Source organism: Ranitomeya variabilis, chromosome 7 (assembly GCF_051348905.1).
Source record: "Ranitomeya variabilis isolate aRanVar5 chromosome 7, aRanVar5.hap1, whole genome shotgun sequence".
NCBI lineage: Eukaryota > Metazoa > Chordata > Amphibia > Anura > Dendrobatidae > Ranitomeya > Ranitomeya variabilis.
The window spans coordinates 213,176,643-213,196,523 of NC_135238.1; the positions used below are offsets into that span (position 1 = coordinate 213,176,643).

Below are 19,881 nucleotides of genomic sequence, written 5' to 3' on the forward strand. Positions count from 1 at the left end.
GATAGTCTTATATTACTGACTCCTAACCTCTCCCTGCCTCCTGAATTCAGAACTTTGAGGAAAAAGAGACTGTACTTACGAATACTGTGTTAGAAGTTCCAAATTATTATTCATGTTGATTGGATAGTTCTCACCTAGATGAATCAGCTTTTCTAAGGCCTCGTAAATGAAAATGATGCAGATGAGAGCCGCAAACGCTTCCTCAGTAAACCGTGTAATGTAACACACCAGGGAACTGGCATCAGTGGCCACCAGGACTATGCAATTAAAAGCCGTCCACAGACCGATGCTTGCTCTGAGCGAGAGGTACGAAAGCCCATATTCCCTACACACGGAAAGGTAGAAGGAGAAACTTACTAAATACATAACAGATAGATAGATGATAGATAGATAGATAGATAGATAGATAGATAGATAGATAGATAGATAGATAGATAGATAGATACAGTACAGACCAAATTTTGGACACACCTTCTCATTTAAAGATTTTTCTGTATTTTCATGACTATGAAAATTGTACATTCACACTGAAGGCATCAAAACTATGAATTAACACATGTGGAATTATATACTTAACAAAAGAGTGTGAAACAACTGAAAATATGTCTTATATTCTAGGTTCTTCAAAGTAGCCACCTTTTGCTTTGATGACTGCTTTGCACACTCTTGGCATTCTCTTGATGAGCTTCAAGAGGTAGTCACCGGAAATGGTTTTCACTTCACAGGTGTGCCCTGTCAGGTTTAATAAGTGGGATTTCTTGCCTTATAAATGGGGTTGGGACCATCAGTTGTGTTGAGCAGAAGTCTGGTGGATACACAGCTGATAGTCCTACTGAATAGATGGTTAGAATTTGTATTATGGCAAGAAAAAAGCAGCTAAGTAAAGAAAAACAAGTGGCCATCATTACTTTAAGAAATGAAGGTCAGTCAGTCCGAAAAACTGGGAAAACTTTGAAAGTGTCCCCAAGTGCAGTGGCAAAAACCATCAAGCGCTACAAAGAAACTGGCTCACATGAGGACCGCCCCAGGAAAGGAAGACCAAGAGTCACCTCTGCTTCTGAGGATAAGTTTATCCGAGTCACCAGCCTCAGAAATTGCAGGTTATCAGCAGCTCAGATTAGAGAGCAGGTCAATGCCACACAGAGTTCTAGCAGCAGACACATCTCTACATCAACTGTTAAGAGGAGACGTTGTGCATCAGGCCTTCATGGTAAAATAGCTGCTAGGAAACCACTGCTAAGGACAGGCAACAAGCAGAAGAGACTTGTTTGGGCTAAATAACACAAGGAATGGACATTAGACCAGTGGAAATCTGTGCTTTGGTCTGATGAGTCCAAATTTGAGATCTTTGGTTCCAACCACCGTGTCTTTGTGCGACGCAGAAAAGGTGAATGGATGGACTCTACGTGCCTGGTTCCCACCGTGAAGCATGGAGGAGGAGGTGTGATGGTGTGGGGGTGCTTTGCTGGTGACACTGTTGGAGACTTATTCAAAACTGAAGGCATACTGAACCAGCATGGCTACCACAGCATCTTGCAGCGGCATGCTATTCCATCCAGTTTGCGTTTAGTTGGACCATCATTTATTTTTCAACAGGACAATGACCCCAAACACACCTCCAGGCTGTGTAAGGGCTATTTGACCAAGAGGGAACGTGATGGGGTGCTACGCCAGATGACCTGGCCTCCACAGTCACCAGACCTGAACCCAATCGAGATGGTTTGGGGTGAGCTGGACCGCAGAGTGAAGGCAAAAGGGCCAACAAGTGCTAAGCATCTCTGGGAACTCCTTCAAGACTGTTGGAAGACCATTTCTGGTGACTACCTCTTGAAGCTCATCAAGACAATGCCAAGAGTGTGCAAAGCAGTCACCAAAGCAAAAGGTGGCTACTTTGAAGAACCTAGAATATAAGACATAATTTCAGCTGTTTCACACTTTTTTGTTAAGTATATAATTCCACATGTGGTAATTCATAGTTTTGATGCCTTCAGTGTGAATGTACAATTTTCATAGTCGTGAAAATACAGAAAAATCTTTAAATGAGAAGGTGTCCAAACTTTTGGTCTGTACTGTACAGTAGATAAATAGATATTAGATAGATATTAGATAGCTAGATAGATAGACAGATAGATCATATATAGATAGATAGATAGATAGATAGATAGATAGATAGATAGATAGATAGATAGATAGATAGATCATATACAGGTCCTTCTCAAAAAATTAGCATATAGTGTTAAATTTCATTATTTACCATAATGTAATGATTACAATTAAACTTTCATATATTATAGATTCATTATCCACCAACTGAAATTTGTCAGGTCTTTTATTGTTTTAATACTGATGATTTTGGCATACAACTCCTGATAACCCAAAAAACCTGTCTCAATAAATTAGCATATTTCACCCGTCCAATCAAATAAAAGTGTTTTTTAATAACAAACAAAAAAACCATCAAATAATAATGTTCAGTTATGCACTCAATACTTGGTCGGGAATCCTTTGGCAGAAATGACTGCTTCAATGCGGCGTGGCATGGAGGCAATCAGCCTGTGACACTGCTGAGATGTTATGGAGGCCCAGGATGCTTCAATAGCAGCCTTAAGCTCATCCAGAGTGTTGGGTCTTGCGTCTCTCAACTTTCTCTTCACAATATCCCACAGATTCTCTATGGGGTTCAGGTCAGGAGAGTTGGCAGGCCAATTGAGCACAGTAATACCATGGTCAGTAAACCATTTACCAGTGGTTTTGGCACTGTGAGCAGGTGCCAGGAAGCATGAAGTGCTCCAAAATCTCCTGATAGCTAGCTGCATTGACCCTGCCCTTGATGAAACACAGTGGACCAACACCAGCAGCTGACATGGCACCCCACACCATCACTGACTGTGGGTACTTGACACTGGACTTCAGGCATTTTGGCATTTCCTTCTCCCCAGTCTTCCTCCAGACTCTGGCACCTTGATTTCCGAATGACATGCAAAATTTGCTTTCATCAGAAAAAAGTACTTGGGACCACTTAGCAACAGTCCAGTGCTGCTTCTCTGTAGCCCAGGTCAGGCGCTTCTGCCGCTGTGTATGGTTCAAAAGTGGCTTTACCTGGGGAATGCGGCACCTGTAGCCCATTTCCTGCACACGCCTGTGCACGGTGGCTCTGGATGTTTCCACACCAGACTCAGTCCACTGCTTCCTCAGGTTCCCCAAGGTCTGGAATCGGTCCTTCTCCACAATCTTCCTCAGGGTCCGGTCACCTCTTCTTGTTGTACAGCGTTTTCTGCCACATTGTTTCCTTCCAACAGACTTACCATTGAGGTGCCTTGATACAGCACTCTGGAAACAGCCTATTTGTTGAGAAATTTCTTTCTGGGTCTTACCCTCTTGCTTGAGGGTGTCAATGATGGCCTTCTTGACATCTGTCAGGTCGCTAGTCTTACCCATGATGGGGGTTTTGAGTAATGAACCAGGCAGGGAGTTTTTAAAAGCCTCAGGTATCTTTTGCATGTGTTTAGAGTTAATTAGTTGATTCAGAAGATTAGGGTAATAGGTCGTTTAGAGAACCTTTTCTTGATATGCTAATTTATTGAGACAGGTTTTTTGGGTTATCAGGAGTTGTAGGCCAAAATCATCAGTATTAAAACAATAAAAGACCTGACAAATTTCAGTTGGTGGATAATGAATCTATAATATATGAAAGTTTAATTGTAATCATTACATTATGGTAAATAATGAAATTTAACACTATATGCTAATTTTTTGAGAAGGACCTGTATACTGTAGATAGATATTAGATAGATAGTTAGATGGATAGATAGATAGATAATAGATAGATAGATCATATATAGATAGATGATAGATAAATACTGTATATATTGCAGACATTATACCAGTACGCTAGGTTTTATCACTTACTTGCAAAATTTGAACAGAATCTTCTCAAACACCAGCACGGGTCCCGTACTTCCTAGGATGGTGAGAGGTTGTCCTCCGAACAGGGAGAATGCTATCCCCGTCATCGAGGCTCCAAACAAGGATTCAATTGCACTCTAGGCAGAGCAGAATAAAGCACAGATGGGTCCATTGCTCAACTCAATAAACTAAACAATGACTGTAAGTAAGAATACCATACGCTATAATTGTATAGGGTACAACACCTACTATACGTCCTTCAGTTGCCTCTCCGAGAAGACCACCAAATGTGATAACAGGGGACATGCATGCACAATACAGGAACAGAAATGAAGCTAAACATTGCAGACTAAACGCGTCCCTGAAGTCACTCCAGAAGAAAGGAGCTTTCCTCTTGACATCTAGGATCAAGCCACCAAAAAACCTGGAAAGAAGAAACAATACAAATGAGCTGAATGAACCAAAAAGGCATCAAAGAGAGTGTCTAGAATTAGAAAGACATGCCTGCTCCCCCTCTCAAGCACTGCCACACCACACTATACATCTGAACATTATTGCTTTACTACGCTAAAACATTTCCAAATCTAGAGACAGACTTCAACATGTGCTACTTAAAGGGGTTGTCTATGAGTTCGATATTGATGGTCTACTCTCAGGGCTTGTGCAGACGACCATATTTTTGGTCATAGTAGTGTGATCAGTGATCACACAAAATATCGGACCAATGTTATTCTATGGGGATGTGCACATATCTGATTCTTTCATCGGACCCAGATCGGACCCAATTTTCTTCGGACCCAGTCTTTACGCTTGACGCTTGATTAGAAATGTGTTTTTTGGAGTGCGGGAGAAATCTGGAGCACATACTTGTGAATGCTGGGAGAGTATGGAAACTCCACACTGAAAATTTTATTTTGTGACCCTGATACAATGACGGCATCTGAACCATGAACGGAGCTGCCCAAAATAATTGATAATGAAATAAAACCAACCTTCCAGTCCTTTGTAGCTCAGGTCCGCTGTGACCCCCATGTTCTTCTGACTCGCCTAATGACGCTGTCCCATTGGGCACTCCCGGGGTTTTTCTTTTTTCCTATATGTAATTGCAAAATGATAGGTTTAATTTATTGAAAGATCACTTTAGCCTGAAGACCTCCATATATATTAGATTATTCTTAGCGGAATCTGCCAAATACGGTGTGACAGGCTCCATGTTAATGGGGGTATCCAAACTTTCCCCAACAGATGATCTCGAGGGAGCAAAGAAACTGGTGGCCCGTTGAATTACAATGCTAAATCCTTGTGATATAAGCTTCATTAGAGATGTCTGGCTGAGATTTAATGCCTTCTTTAATATTAGATAGGTGTCGGCCAAACGATCGTTCAGCCAACAACTACCTCTCCTGACTCCCCAATACACAGGAATGCTCAGTTCTACTTGAGCCCTCTTGTGTTTGCAATGGAAATATGGTGGCCAGACTCCTCTAGTGGCGGCTTATCTCCAGATAAGAGCAAAAGTACCGGCCATTGGAATTCCAAAGTGCCAATCCTCTCCCCACAATATCATCGTTTGGGAGGTAGTTGAGAGGCCAACCATACACATTAGATTTCCGGCTCATCCTGCAACTATCAGGAATATCTGAACTCTCATCCAAGCAGCTTGTACATGTGTATGGTGGGGGGTTAAGGGTGTTAGGAGAGACCACCATTTAAGCCAAAAGTGTCAGAGCTTAAGGGACTTTGCTTCACAAAAATATGTACAAAGTTCTTACTTTAGATGATAGAAAAAAGGAAATGCTTGCCTTTAAATGTAAAAATATGGGATCCAGTATGCCTCTGATTTAATAAGGGAGTGCCCTGCTCCATTGAGTGCCATATAATGGAGGCATTCTTCTATAGAAGCAGTCCTTTAGGTTGCGGAGAATATCTCCAGAATACGGTGGCAGCATTATCCACCACACAAAGTTCCTGCGGTTTCATAGTACACCACGATCCCATGATGACTCTGACAACTACTAATACACCAACTGTCCATGACGCTGAATACATTTTCGATTTCTTATTGGATTTTTAACTGCAGTTTCCCTTCACAGAATACCACCATATCGACAACCCTGCCAATGTCTGTAAACCGCACAGAGGGCAGTAATCACAGCTATATTAGAAAAGTCCCTCAATCCTAACACTTCAAGGGCTGAGGAGTGAAAATTATAGCATTAATTACTAATATATAACCATTAGTACAAGTTAACAGTACCCTAAAAAACACCATAAAACCAACAAAGAGGAACCAGCTGTGATCCATGTCCAAGAACTCAACAAAATGACTGTTCAACCAATCACAGGCTGTCATGAGTGAGTCAAGTCCTCCTGTGACATCCGGGGTTAGAAAATCACTACGCAGTAGGAATTACAAATCTTCCATTTAACCTGAGTGTTTGCGTTCCATATTATATTGATTTTGTTTCCTTTAATGCGGAAGAGGTTAACAACCCTTTCTATGCAGGTTAGAAACTTGCAGCTCCATCTCACAGCTGTTCCTCACCTGGTCATTTCCTCTCTCTATAAAATCTGGCCAGACCTTCTCTTCCTCGCCAGTGAAAGTTTTACTTCCTAGCTTCTTGGAGTCCTTGTTCTGACTTGGAGATTGTCGTTGTTGCTGCTGGAGATTGTCGCATGCTGTTTTTGGGTCTATGCTTTCCTCATTATCCTATTCCCATTTAGTTTGCACATTCCTACCCTTCCCTATGTACCTCTCTACCTTTGGTGAGTTTATTTATATGTAGTTGTTTTTTGTTATCTCTGTCTGTCCTATGTGTTTATACACTAGCATTTCTGTCCCAGGCCTACTGGGGAGTGAGAAGGGACTGCTTAGAGCATAACAGGAGAACAGTAAGATTGGTGGCCCAAACCTCCTCACCTTTAGAGGTACTTTTGGGAGCAGGGATAGTTAGAGTCCCAGCCCCAGGGACAGTGCAGAGCCCCTTTCCATATTTACAAACAGACACAACGTGACATAGGCACTTGGCGTACCCTTGGGGTGCCAACTGTTCAGTGCACCTTCCCACCTAATTTTTTCCCATCTATCTCCACCCTCATTTGGCTCATGTAATGTCAGAGCTGTCAATTCAGGAAGAGGAGGAATTTTTACTGAAAAGACATCCTCACATCCACCCCATAGCGAACCCATGACTATGGCTAGGTCGAGTCCATCCAGGTCAAGTGTCCATGGTGGTCGAGTTTCTAAATTCCAAGCCCTTGTATGCTTCCCATGCCTACTAGATGTACAGACATATAGGACTAATGTTTGTTAACATTTTACGTTTTCCTCCCAGCAGATGGCAAAAATGTTATTACTTTGGCCCCATGTCAAATCTTTGGGGTTCCAAAGGGTCACAGTTTAGGGCTATTTGATAAAATATTAAGAATTTGAGCCTTGGTTGATCTAAATGCTTGGAAAGTAATAGGGATAAAAACAGAACGGTGTAACTCACTTGTGATGGGACGTTTTTTGGTGGTTCAATGCGAATCGATGGATCCCATTCTCCTGGAGGAAGGACTGTAACTTGGTCCAGAAATTCATCTATTCCGGAGACCAAATCATTCCGATCTTTAGCTTTGTACGCAACATCGTGAAATACCTGTTACAGAAATCATAAAAGACTGCATTAACCATCAAAATAGCTGGATAGAAAATAAAATATTCAACATCAATGGTAATAAGGAATGGCTTTGTAATGACATGGCACCTCTCCTGTAGGGTTCCTATAAATTGGGGTATCTATGGGTGTACTGTGGCAAGCTATTCCAGCAGCTGCCTGAAAACTCCAATACTGGGCTGTGGTTGTTGTAATTTATTAATAAGCCTTAGTAGCAAATAATAAACAGTTAATAACATAATATTCAGGTTCGTTGGTTGTTCATGACAAACATTGGCTGGGATCTGACCTACAGTCAGATGGAAGATGCTCCGAGTCAGAAGACACCTATCTAGAGTCGAGCAAAAAGAATCCAGTGTGAACTTCCTCGGCCTTGAGTGCCAGCTTCCTTGTCTCTATTTTTGGTTGCATGTTATGACTGTCATGGTGTGACTGTTATAATAGATGAATGTGGATAAAATCTGCGCTGCTGTGACAAATAATGAATCCAGATATAGTTGTAAGGTATTCAGGTGGTTTATTCAACGCGTTTCGAAGCTCATGGCTTCTTCTTCAGGAAGTTTCCACACAAAGATGGTGTGACTGTGGAATAGCAAATGGGCTCCTATACTGTTCCTCAGGCAAGGGGTCCCTAGCTATCCCTGTCCCAAGGATTAACCCCTGTTGGTGGGGACGCCTGGGTCTCGTTCCTCACTAAGCTCCTAAGTAGCACTAATCTGTTAATTGTATGGGGATACCAAGGGAAAAGGAAAGGCTTCACCAAACATCACTCACAACATCTTTGGAATAACCACCAGTAAACCAGGATGTGTTCACCTCTCCAGACTAGGAAAAACTAACTATAGCTGGCATTTCCTGCATAGCAACGCCATCATATATAGAAGGAAAGAAGACATGACTGATTCTCCCATAGCATGTGACTAAACGAGATTAACAACCTTAGCTCTGCAAAGATTTACCTCTTGCTAACCTGCCAAGGAGTTGCAGCTTTTTGAGTCGACGCCCAAGTCAACCTGCGCTGATCATAGCCATCAGTGGAGTTAAAAGGAAGAGTGTAAGAATCTGTGGATTCCACAGACTCTGGTGCCACCACGTCAGTTGGTGATACTTGCAAAAACCTCCTTGTTACAATGACATTGTGTGAGGCCTACTGGATTAGTAATCGCAAGAGGAGCCAGGATTTCAGCATTCGAGCGCCATAAGGAAGTTCACATGAAGCACCAAAGTGGCTGTCGAATCAAGATCCTGCAACTTTTTTTTACTCAACTCTACGTACTCTTTTCCTCTATTGGAAGGAAACAGGTAAGTTAGATGCCAGCTGCCAAGAAAGTTCTTCACAAATTATACTCGCTTGGCTAAAACATAAACCAAATCAGCACTCAGATGTGATAGGCACTAAGTCAAGTGGGCGGAGTGAAACTCTACTGGGTGTACCACACAGGTCAAGGAGGTGGGGCATTAGAGGTCACATTAGCTATTTCTTTTTTTCCCATAGAGATGGGCAAAATGTCACTAGGATCAATTCCTTTAATATAAGAAAGTACAGATTTTGTCCTCTTTTTAATGTTCACTATAGGGTTCGTTCCTCAGCATCTTTCTAATATGAGATTAAGGAATAAAGAACAATCAAGAAATTGACAATCTACATAATTAAGCTTATTATATAATATAGGTACAAAACACAATTCCAGAGTTTAAGAATTTTCAGGCTCGGTATTCACAGCACCATTCTCCAGTGGATTTAGGAATATGCAGCTTCAATGCGCTTGTCATTCATTATTAATGAGAATCATTCTTAACCTATTTACTGCAGGGTACATTGTATCTGCAGGATGATTCTTTTTTTTTTCCATTAAGAGCTGGAAAACTAGATTGTCGGGGTTTTCACATGCCCTATATCTAGTCAAATGCAGATCTAGCACAACTGAAATAAGCAGAATGTACAGATGTGTGCCTTTCAGGCTTGGACTGGCCCACAGGCGGGCAGGTAAATCTCCTGGTGGGCCACCACACCCATACATCATCTGTGTTTGGCACAGTACACTTAACGCAACATGTGCAGACAAGGCCAGTATCTCATCACTCATTTAACAAACTACACAGTTTATTATTATATTGACGCATAGGCAAATTTGTGAACAAGGATCAGGTAGTACGGCATGTAGCTAAACGGGAGCCCCCAGAATCAATCTCACAGGTGGGCCCTTGACACCCCAGTCCATATATTTTGTTACATTAAAGAAATAGTCTTGGTGGTGAGAATTTGTAGAGGATACTCACCTAATACCATAATCACAACAAAATAAGGCATTTATTTTCCTTTTTTTTAATCAGAAAGGGTTGTCTAAACACTATGTTTTTCCATACTTTGCATTTGGACATGTAGACATCTTAGAGCAGGATCTCCCATTCAGGATCCAACTCCATTATGCGGAGAAACTCTAAATAAATCTGGCTTTACACATGGGAAAGCTGTCGGGAAAATGTTCGTTCAGCAGACAGCGATCCCCGAGTCCACTATACACAGGAGTGCTTGACATATCTGGCAGCAGACTAGCAAAATATCTACACTGTCAGGATTCCTCTATATTTTAAGCATGAGTGGGCAGATTTTGAGAGAAGCAGGATGAGAATCTAGTTGACATGTGACTGCCCACTGGAAATAGAGGAGAATCCTGACAGTGTACATTCTGCACACCATCACGATTTGGCAATCTGCAGTCCCATGGAGTGGCTGCATAAATTTATCTTGAATCTGAAAACCCCTTTTAATCACATAAGCCATATTGTGGGGTTAATAAATTCTGCAATAGCTGAATGATAACTACCTCATCTGTCATCAATGTAGCAATCGAGCGTCCGATCTCATGATACTGTTGTCCTTTTCCAAGAGGCCCCAGAAGTATGAACAAAAATCTGCAAAAGAAATGAAAGATGGGGGAATGTGTCGTCGGGATTTTGCTACCCCATCTGAGAGCAGCATGATGTATGGGCAGAAATCCTGACTCCAGTGATGTGTTAGTAGAGGTACAGCGCTTTTCCTGACAGTGACCACGTCACTATTCTCCAGAGAAGACAACATATATCTTCATAGCAAGCACAGTCGGCATTACCCCCACTAACATTCACAATAAATCACAACCGTACAGCGAACATCTGATGAAGGTCCATAACTAAGCGAAACGTCGTTAGCTGTTTCTTACTGTTTGTGAATAAAATCAACGTATTTTTTTTTGCAAAGCATCCAAATACTATCATATTCAGGACATGCCATAAGGTTTCATTTTATATAGTATATACTGTACTCCGTTTAATACCTTGAAGGAATGGGAACTTCCGTAAGACCAGAAAGCATGACTGCCGGAGAAAGCCGGACAAACGCGACTACGGCGCGGTCTAAGAATTCCAGTTCACCAACTAAGATGTTTGATGCTTCAGCTCCAGGAGGGATCTTTTTCATGAAATGCAAGTCAAACTATAACAGGGGAAAAAAATCGGATCCAGGTTCAGTATCTTCCTTTAGTTACAACTGGTCGTGCGTAGTACGGTAATTTTACAACAACAAATTTCATATACAAGGCTATGTTCACGTTGCGTTTTTGCAGCATTTTTTTTTGCAGCTTTTTTTTGCAGCATTTTTAATGCACATTTTAAGCTGCATTTTACAGTAACAGCAAAGTCTATGAGATTTCAGAAATCTTATGCACACACGTTGGTTTTATTTTCCTGACTGATTTGGAAAACTGCAGCGTGTCACTTCTTTTTGTAACCAGGTTCTTTACCTGCGGGAAAAAAAACGCAGCAAAGGTGCAATGCGTGAACATAGCCTATTCAGCTTCCAACTCAGTTTTCCCCATTACATGGAGAATCCATCTACATAAAAACTGAAACTAAATACATTGTATTAACAATTTGATACAGCCTTAAAATATTACAAAGCTGTATTCGCGATTTCGAATGCTCCAGAGCTGAAATCTCCCAGCATTCCTTGCTGGCTCTGCATGTTGCATGCTCTGGCGGTTCGCATTTTGAAAGTTGTCTTCTTAAAAGCAGACAGTTCCGAAAAATGTAACGGAATAAAAATTGGCTCACTACTTCATGAGAGGGCGAGGATCTGTCACCAGATACAAAATGAAGATTGAGCTCTGTAACCTGATGAGGCAGGTGTACTTACCTTGAAAATCCATCTCAGCATTGTCTATAATCCTGACATTAGGATCAGCTGGAATCATAGAATGCTGATCTTAATATCAGGCAAGAAAACTCTTAAAACAAATTATAAGGAAATTATATTATTTTTAGAAGTAATTACACCAACCTCATCAGGTGTAAAGGACAAATGTATCGAGGCAGGAGCTACACTGACCACATTCCCGGATACACTATGCGAACGGACATCGTGATTAGCGTCTTCCATCAGCCATCTGGTAACTTACATATCGGCACACATTCTGTGTTAACATTTACAAGATTATCTATGCAAATATTGCTGGCATCTCCCCAGAGTTTGTGAATATTTATACATTTGGCATTCCAAAAAAAAATAAAACAATATACACACAGCGCAGTTAGAGGTATTAAGTATAAACCCTTCAAAAGAAAAATATAATTTGTGCTTTTTTTTACATTCCTGGTTTGGAGCAAAGATTTCTCTAGAAATTGGGTCGTTTGTTACTGCAGCTAATTACTCATTAAATCAATCAATTGTGGCTCCAGATGCAGCTCGTGAATAGGAGTGGTGATGTTCTTTGCAGGAAAACCAGAGACCATTTTCACTTTCCTGGGGGTTTTCCTACCTAATTTTGTTCTCATTAATTTCTTAAATGGAGGTGATCTCCCTAAGAGGGAGAAACAGAAGAACAGCAGCGCTACCTGATGAAGACTGGCGAAACGTGTCATTTTTTAAATAAACTGCTTTCAATTTATCTACATGTCCATCCACCTGTTTTTCCCCCCCATTGTAATTTCTTAAAGGGAGACATTCAGCGCAAAATTACTGTTCAAACCAATCAGAGACTCCTGGTATGTCCTTGGCATGGCCATCAGTTCGCACCAGTTTGTTTTTCATCTACAGTATCTCTGCCTCAACTTCTTGATTGGCAGCCAGAAGAAGACAGAAAAAGAGGAAAACAAGTAGGTGGGAAGCTGCACTGAACAACTTCACCTTATTCCCAATGGAAGTCAATCAAGACAGGGTGGGCATGCTCACATCCAGGGTATTATGACTCTTTGTGCCATAGCACCGCCCACATGACTCCTGGTGAGTGCTGCATGTGCATGCTCTTTTGTTACCGTTTTATCCAGCGAAATGGGCAATTTTAACAGGGACATGTTCATAAAGGTATTAAAAAGCATTATAACACAATGGTGTTGGTTTCTTCTGTAAAACTCTAGAGACAGGTTCCCTTTACAGAAAAGCATAGGTCCTAGTACACCAAAAAAATTATACCTGCCTTGAAGTAATCCAAGTGCCAGTGCTGAGAAATAGAGTAATCCAAGTGCCAGTGCTGACAAATAGAGTAATCCAAGTGCCAGTGCTGACAAATAGAGTAATCCAAGTGCCAGTGCTGACAAATAGAGTAATCCAAGTGCCAGTGCTGACAAATAGAGTAATCCAAGTGCCAGTGCTGAGAAATAGAGTTGTAAAACCACTTGCAAATTACTCTGGAAGTGCATTAGGGGTGATGTTCTTGGAGTGCGTCAACAAACACGCCCCCAATGCACTTCTAGACTAATTTACATGTCGGTAAATCAACACGAGAGACAAGAGTGCAAAATAAGACTCGTAAAATTTAACATTTTGTTAATATATAATTAAAAATATGAATAACATACATGCGACAAAAACAGAATGTTCATAAAAATGGTACCAGTATACATAGACAACGTAGAAAATGTAAAAAAAAATGTAAAAGACATAAGAAGGTTAAAAACCTACAATAAATACCCCTAGTCAGAGAGCTTGGTGCTATGACTATTCCTAAACAGTGTAGTTAGAAAACAAAGGTAATACTTACACCTAAGTGGTATGCACACAATGGGGATAGAGTAAATGTGCACTGGTCCACCACCGCAGACGCACGTTTCACCTGTAGCTTCATCAGGTTCATCACCCCCTGATGAAGCTACGGGTGAAACGCGCATAGGGGCTGGTGTTAAATTTTATGAGACTTATTTTAAACTCTTGTCGCTCGTGTTGGTTTACAGATTTATCCTAGATTGTGTCTCTAGAACGTTTTTTCATTGCTGCTCATTTTTTGTTGGTATTTAATTTTCATGTCGCCTTAACTCTTGATTTCTCAGCGTTGGTGCATCGGATTAGTACAAAACAGGTATCATTTTTATTGTTGCATTAAGACCTACAATACAGCTATAACTCTAGTTTAAGTAGTAAAATCATCCTGTCGGGTTATGTTTAGAGGGGTTTTCTACTCAAATGTTATTGTATTATCGGCTTGTTTTTATTTAAGAAAATAACCTATGTTCACTGGCAAAAACTATGCAGCAAGCTCCAACTAGTAGGTAAAGTAGAGTCAATGGCTCCAGGATCCACAAATTAAAATGTTAAAATCACATATTTACTTGATCACTCAAAGATTCCAAAATCATTAAGAAACACTTGACCAACGCATTTCAGGCCCATATAGAGCCCTTTATCAAAGCTATATATGGGCCTGAACGTGTACGACAAGTGAGTCTTTTATATGTTTTGGAATCTTAGCGTGAACAAATAAATATATTATTTTAATTTTTTGATTTGAGCATGCTGGATCCTTCGAATCTATCTTATTAATTTCCTTGGAACCGGCCCACACCCTTGTCCGTGTACAACACCCAAAAAGCTATGCTGAGCTGATGAACTTTTGTTTTTTTACACTGTCCACTAGTTGTGGCTGCAACCAACCAGAGTTTTAGCATTTTAAGTGTTTCTCTTGTATTCTTTTTCATCTCCATCAGCAGCACACCATATTCTTCCAAGAAGACGCATGGTTGTGGAGGCACGGCTAAAGTGAGTGGTCCGCTCATAGAATAACGGCTGCAGTAAATGGTGAACGTACTTGGGTAAGGTGTTATCCGGACCATTCTCGGGTTCTAACAGAGTGACTTCGGCATGCTCGAAAAATATGTTTGACTTCCCACGGCTGCATGTCTTGCGCCCGCACATGAAGGGATTTCCTGTTCGTTAGGCAATCCCTGCATGTGTTATGGCTGTTGAACAGCAGTGAGACATGTAGCAGTGAGGAGTTGAACATATTTTTCAAGCACGCCAAAGTCATTCTGTTAGCACCCGAGAATGGTCCGGATAACACCTTACCCGAGTAAGTTCACTTTTCACTAGTTGTCACCCAATATGTCCATTGTAATGTGTTTATGACTGCATAAAATTATTGTCTAAGATTGGAGGGAGAAGAAATAATCATTTTTTGCAAAAATGCATCACTCTTGTTCATGGATAGTGCCATTCTGGAAAACGAGGCTGACCTCCAATACCAAGTGCCATGGACAAGAGTGGTGGTCTTTCAGAGACAAACCCTTTGAGAATTCCCAATATCTCACCCCTGATAAGTAGTACACAGAGGTTGTATTTGCTCTTTAGAATTTCATGTGCCATTGGAATGATTTTCTTCTGCATCACTCACCTTGGAAACATCTAAAGTGCTGTTTTCTCTGCTGACGTCATTCTTATGTTCAATGCAGGAAGGAGCAGACTGCGGAGACACGAGCTGACCTGCTAAAGAACACACACTGTTATTTTCCAATCCATCGTGTTCAAAGCACTTTTACGAGAAGCCATCTGAATACAGAGCAATGTTCCTCCTATAAACACATTATATTCTGCTACAATACAAAGGCTATAAGGTAAAGTAGATTAGAAACATGACATAAATGTCAAGAAAATCCCGGAAATATACATAGCAATAGCTCTAATGATGTTATGGTGGTGGTCCTTCATCCTAAGACAAGTGCGGCTTCTGACGTGGCTTACTGAAATCACTACAAATAAGAAGGGCAACGAGACGCCCATAGAGATTTTAGATGATGGATATGAAACAGGATTCCTAGTGCCCATTGCCACATGAGGACATATTGGGGCTCCGAGTGGGCAATGCAGCAGAACGCAATGAAATTTACTGCTAACTGAGCCATTTATGGGGGCACTCTGGCGTTGATCATGGGAGATCTCGGGTACTGTAAATAGGGGCTATCTGGTAAGGTTTACACTCTAGGGATGAAGGCACTCATTGTTTATGGGGCACTCTGGTACAGATGATAAAATCGTGAAGGTCAAGTCATAGCTACTGCTTTAAAAAATTAAGGGAAGACTGAAATAGATATCAGATCTCGATGAACGAAAGATTCAAGGTGAAAATCTTTGCAGATATAAATTGTATCATTCGTTATCAATGGTCAACGGAAACCTAAGTCAACAACCAATAGGACGCTGGATTCCAAATTACCCCCGAAATCAAAGTAAAAAAAAAATTATCACAGGCGGATCCAATCACTGCGAATGTCATCATGGGAGCTCATAATCTTACTCAGTAGGGTGTTTGTCCTCCACGTTCTTGTATATGCCCCTGATGAGACGGAGGATGATGCTCCTGGGGAGATCTGATACAAGACCTGGATCAGGACATCAGTGAGCTCCTGGACAGTCTGTGGTAGTACTACATACATAAGATGCACTAATATATAATGTCCCAGAGGTATTCAGTTGGATTTAGGAACAAGGAACGTGAAGACCAGTGAATGGCATTAATGCCTTTGTCATCCACGAACTGTCTACACACTCTGTCCACATGAGACCGGCATTGTCCTGCACTAGGATGAACTAAGGGCTGACTGCACAAGGGTTAGGTCTGACAATGGCTATGAAGATTTCACATGGAGGATTGTGCAACCCTCTAAGGATATGTTTCCCCAGACCCACACTGACCCACCACCAAATTGGTCATGATTTCACGTCTGCCACATGTGAACAGTGTGAACCTGCTCTCATCAGTGAAGAGACTGAGGCGTATGCCAATCAGTCTGCACAGTGCTAGGCTGTGAGCCATGGTCCTGCTGCAGGATTGTCGGATCCTAATACCACCCTCATGGAGTCCGTTAAAGACAGTTGAGTCACAACACGTACACCAGTAGCCCAATGGAGGACATTTTGTAGTTTTTTAGACTTCCTCACACAAAGGAACAGATATCAAGTCTGTCCTGGATTCATGGCCCATTTGACCTCATGTAACAAAATACAGACCAGTGAATCCAGGAAAATTGGCCATTTTTTAATCCTGACAATCCTTTTAGGGAATGAGAACAAATAAAGGGCTTATATGTTATATTGTTTATTGTGATTTTTTTTTTCAATAGTTTTGAAGAAATTAGATGTCTTGTCCAATTATTTATACAGTGGGTACAGAAAGTATTCAGACCACTTTAAATTTTTAACTCTTTGTTTCATTGCAGCCATTTGGTAAATTCAAAAGAGTACATATTTTCCTCATTAACGTACACTCTGCGCCCCATCTTGACTGACAAAAAAACAGAAATGTAGAAATTTTTGCAAATTTAATAAAAAAGAACAACTGAAATATCACATGGTCATAAGTATTCAGACCCTTTGCTCAGTATTGAGTAGAAGCACCTTTTTGAGCTAGTACAGCCATGAGTCTTCTTGGGAATGATGCAACAAGTTTTCACCCCTGGATTTGGGGATCCTCTGCCATTCTTCCTTGCAGATCCTCTCCAGTTCCGTCAGGTTGGATGGTGAACGTTGGTGGACAGCCATTTTCAGGTCTCTCCAGAGATGCTTAGTTGGGTTTAGGTCAGGGCTCTGGCTGGGCCAGTCTAGAATGGTCACAGAGTTGTTCTGAAGCCACTCCTTTGTTGGTTTAGCTGTGTGCTTGGGGTCATTGTCTTGTTGGAAGTTGAACCTTCGGCCAAGCCACAGTGATCTTGGGGTTCTTATTTACCTCTCTCACCAAGGCTCTTCTCCCATGATTGCGCAATTTGGCTGGACAGCCAGGTCTAGGAAGACTTCTGGTGGTCCAAAACTTCTTCCATTTAACGATTATGGAGGCCACTGTGCTCTTAGGAACTTTGAGTACTGCAGAAATTCTGTTGTAACTTTGGCCAGATCTGTGCTTTGCCACAATTCTGCCTCTGAGCTCCTTGGCCAGTTTCTTTGACCTCAAGATTCTCATTTGGTCTGACATGCACTGTGAGCTGTGAGGTCTTATATAGACAGGTGTGCGCCTTTCCAAATCAAGTCCTGTCAGTTTAATTAAACACAGCTGGACTCCAATGAAGGAGTAGAACCATCTCAAGGAGGATCACAAGGAAATGGACAACATGTGACTTAAATATGAGTGTCTGAATACTTATGACCATGTGATATTTCAGTTTTTCTTTTTTATTATTTGCAAATAATTCAACATTTTTTTTTAGTCAAGATGGGGTGCAGAGTGTAAGCTAATGTGAAAAAATGAACTTTTTGGAATTTACCAAATAACTTCAATGAAAGAGAAGAGTGAAGGATTTAAAGGGGTCTGAATACTTTTCGTACCCACTGTATATCTACCAATCTGATAAATGTAACATTGGTGACTATCTTTTGTAGTTAGTGGCATGCAGAATACATATAGTAACAGACATCTAGAGTCCAAATGTCTACTTTTTACACTACCTCAAAAGCCAAGGAAGGAAGATGAGAGAGGAACAGAGATGAGATGATGAGCCTGTTAGAGACACATACAACAAAGACAGAGTAAAATAAAGAAGGAGAACGATGAATGACACAACACATAGCAGATTACATCAATGATCGGACGTGTTTGATGCACGGGATCAAATTCAAACTCTACAATTGGTAACAGATCTGACAAAGTTATTACATGAGCGGAAAATGTTTTATATAAAAAGACTTTATATTGGATATCCGACATCTAGATATCCAGGAAATGTAAAAATTCTGACATTATTCCGGTCCTGTCTAAGCCACCGCATCCCTCAAGAATTGCAGGATAGATTAAGTGGAACCCAGCAGGGAAGGAAGCAAGTAAAAGCACAGTCAGCACAGAAGGTGGAGGACACCAAACCTAGAGGTCAGAGTCTCAATCCCAAGACACAGGTGTGTGTCTAAAAGGGCCTTAAATAGGTTTAGTAAAATGGTGTCATTGAGTCATGCCGGGCAAAAGGCAAAACCCAATGTGGAGCACAATAGAGTGCAGCGGACTGAGGTGAAGGAAGCAGAACCCGAGATACCTGGGACAGGTATGTATGAACTAGCTCCTCCAGATTATGAAGACGCTATGAGGACAGGTTGTGTGATCCTCTTGGTACTGTCTGATTGATCTACAAGGTGTTAAAAGGAAAAGGCATTTGTTCGTTTCTTTAAATTGAAGTGAAACTTGGAGGTATCTGTATCATTCATGTAAAAAAAAAAAACAATAAAAAAGCAGTCATACGTCCAATTGTATGCAAATCACATGAAGAACTTTTATTGAAAATAGCAGGTGAAAAACGGCAGAGAGAGGATCCCCCATGATATCCTCAGCACGAAAGAACAGGGCATAGGTGGGTACACATACTAATATCCATTATTCATGATGTTCTCAGTACCAACTTGACATGTATATAAGTAGTGCAGCCAAATAGTTAATATATATTGCAGACAGAGAAGTGTCAAAAGTACTTGCATATACGTATAGTGGTACATACCCATAAGTTAAACGTGTGGATAGATGTGCACCCAGTTCCTGCCCACCCCGACGCACGTTTCGGCTGATGCCTTTCTCAAGGTGTTAAAAGGAAAAGGCATTTGTTCGTTTCTTTAAATTGAAGTGAAACTTGGAGGTATCTGTATCATTCATGTCGTGCAGTATGAAATACCGACAAGTTCCCAACCAGTGGTTGCTCTCCTGTCAATCAAACCGAGCCGGGCAGGGAGAAGCCAGAGGGAAGGTGCCCAGCAGACTCTTCTTCCACAACTGCATCTTTTTAAAAGTATATATTCACTAACACGCCACAGTGTTTCAGAGCAAAACATCGTTCCTTCAATTGAAGGAGCCCGCCAGGATTTCAGATTTCCCGTGTTTAAGGCAGCATAAATCTGATGACTGGTTCCCTTTAAGAAGAATCTTCTGTTTTATCTCTTTAAAAACAGTTTACAAAATACAGCCAAGGTGAATCTCCCGATACATAATACCCATCACCAATCTAAGACTTGTTATTTAATGATTTGCTTGGCTGAGTTTTCCAATTTGTCCAGGTAGAAATGTAATGAAATATAATATCGCTCCAGAGACGATACTAATACAAT

At 41.1% G+C, this 19,881-nt stretch overlaps 1 protein-coding gene across 5 annotated transcripts in view; it reads right to left on the reverse strand.

The window, feature by feature from the left end:
• The window catches only part of SLC4A10 (solute carrier family 4 member 10), a 198,911-nt gene that overhangs the window by 38,793 nt on the left and 140,237 nt on the right, over positions 1-19,881 (reverse strand). For 3 of the 5 annotated variants that reach the window (XM_077272834.1, XM_077272835.1, XM_077272836.1), the window contains 8 exons: positions 15,206-15,297; positions 10,883-11,040; positions 10,394-10,481; positions 7,401-7,547; positions 4,899-4,999; positions 4,156-4,330; positions 3,910-4,043; positions 80-325 (listed from right to left, as the gene is read on the reverse strand). In XM_077272834.1, the coding sequence (XP_077128949.1) occupies positions 80-325; positions 3,910-4,043; positions 4,156-4,330; positions 4,899-4,999; positions 7,401-7,547; positions 10,394-10,481; positions 10,883-11,040; positions 15,206-15,297 (1,141 nt within the window). The remainder of the gene's footprint in view (positions 1-79; positions 326-3,909; positions 4,044-4,155; positions 4,331-4,898; positions 5,000-7,400; positions 7,548-10,393; positions 10,482-10,882; positions 11,041-15,205; positions 15,298-19,881) is intronic. The other 2 variants (XM_077272837.1, XM_077272838.1) reach the window with 1 other exon arrangement.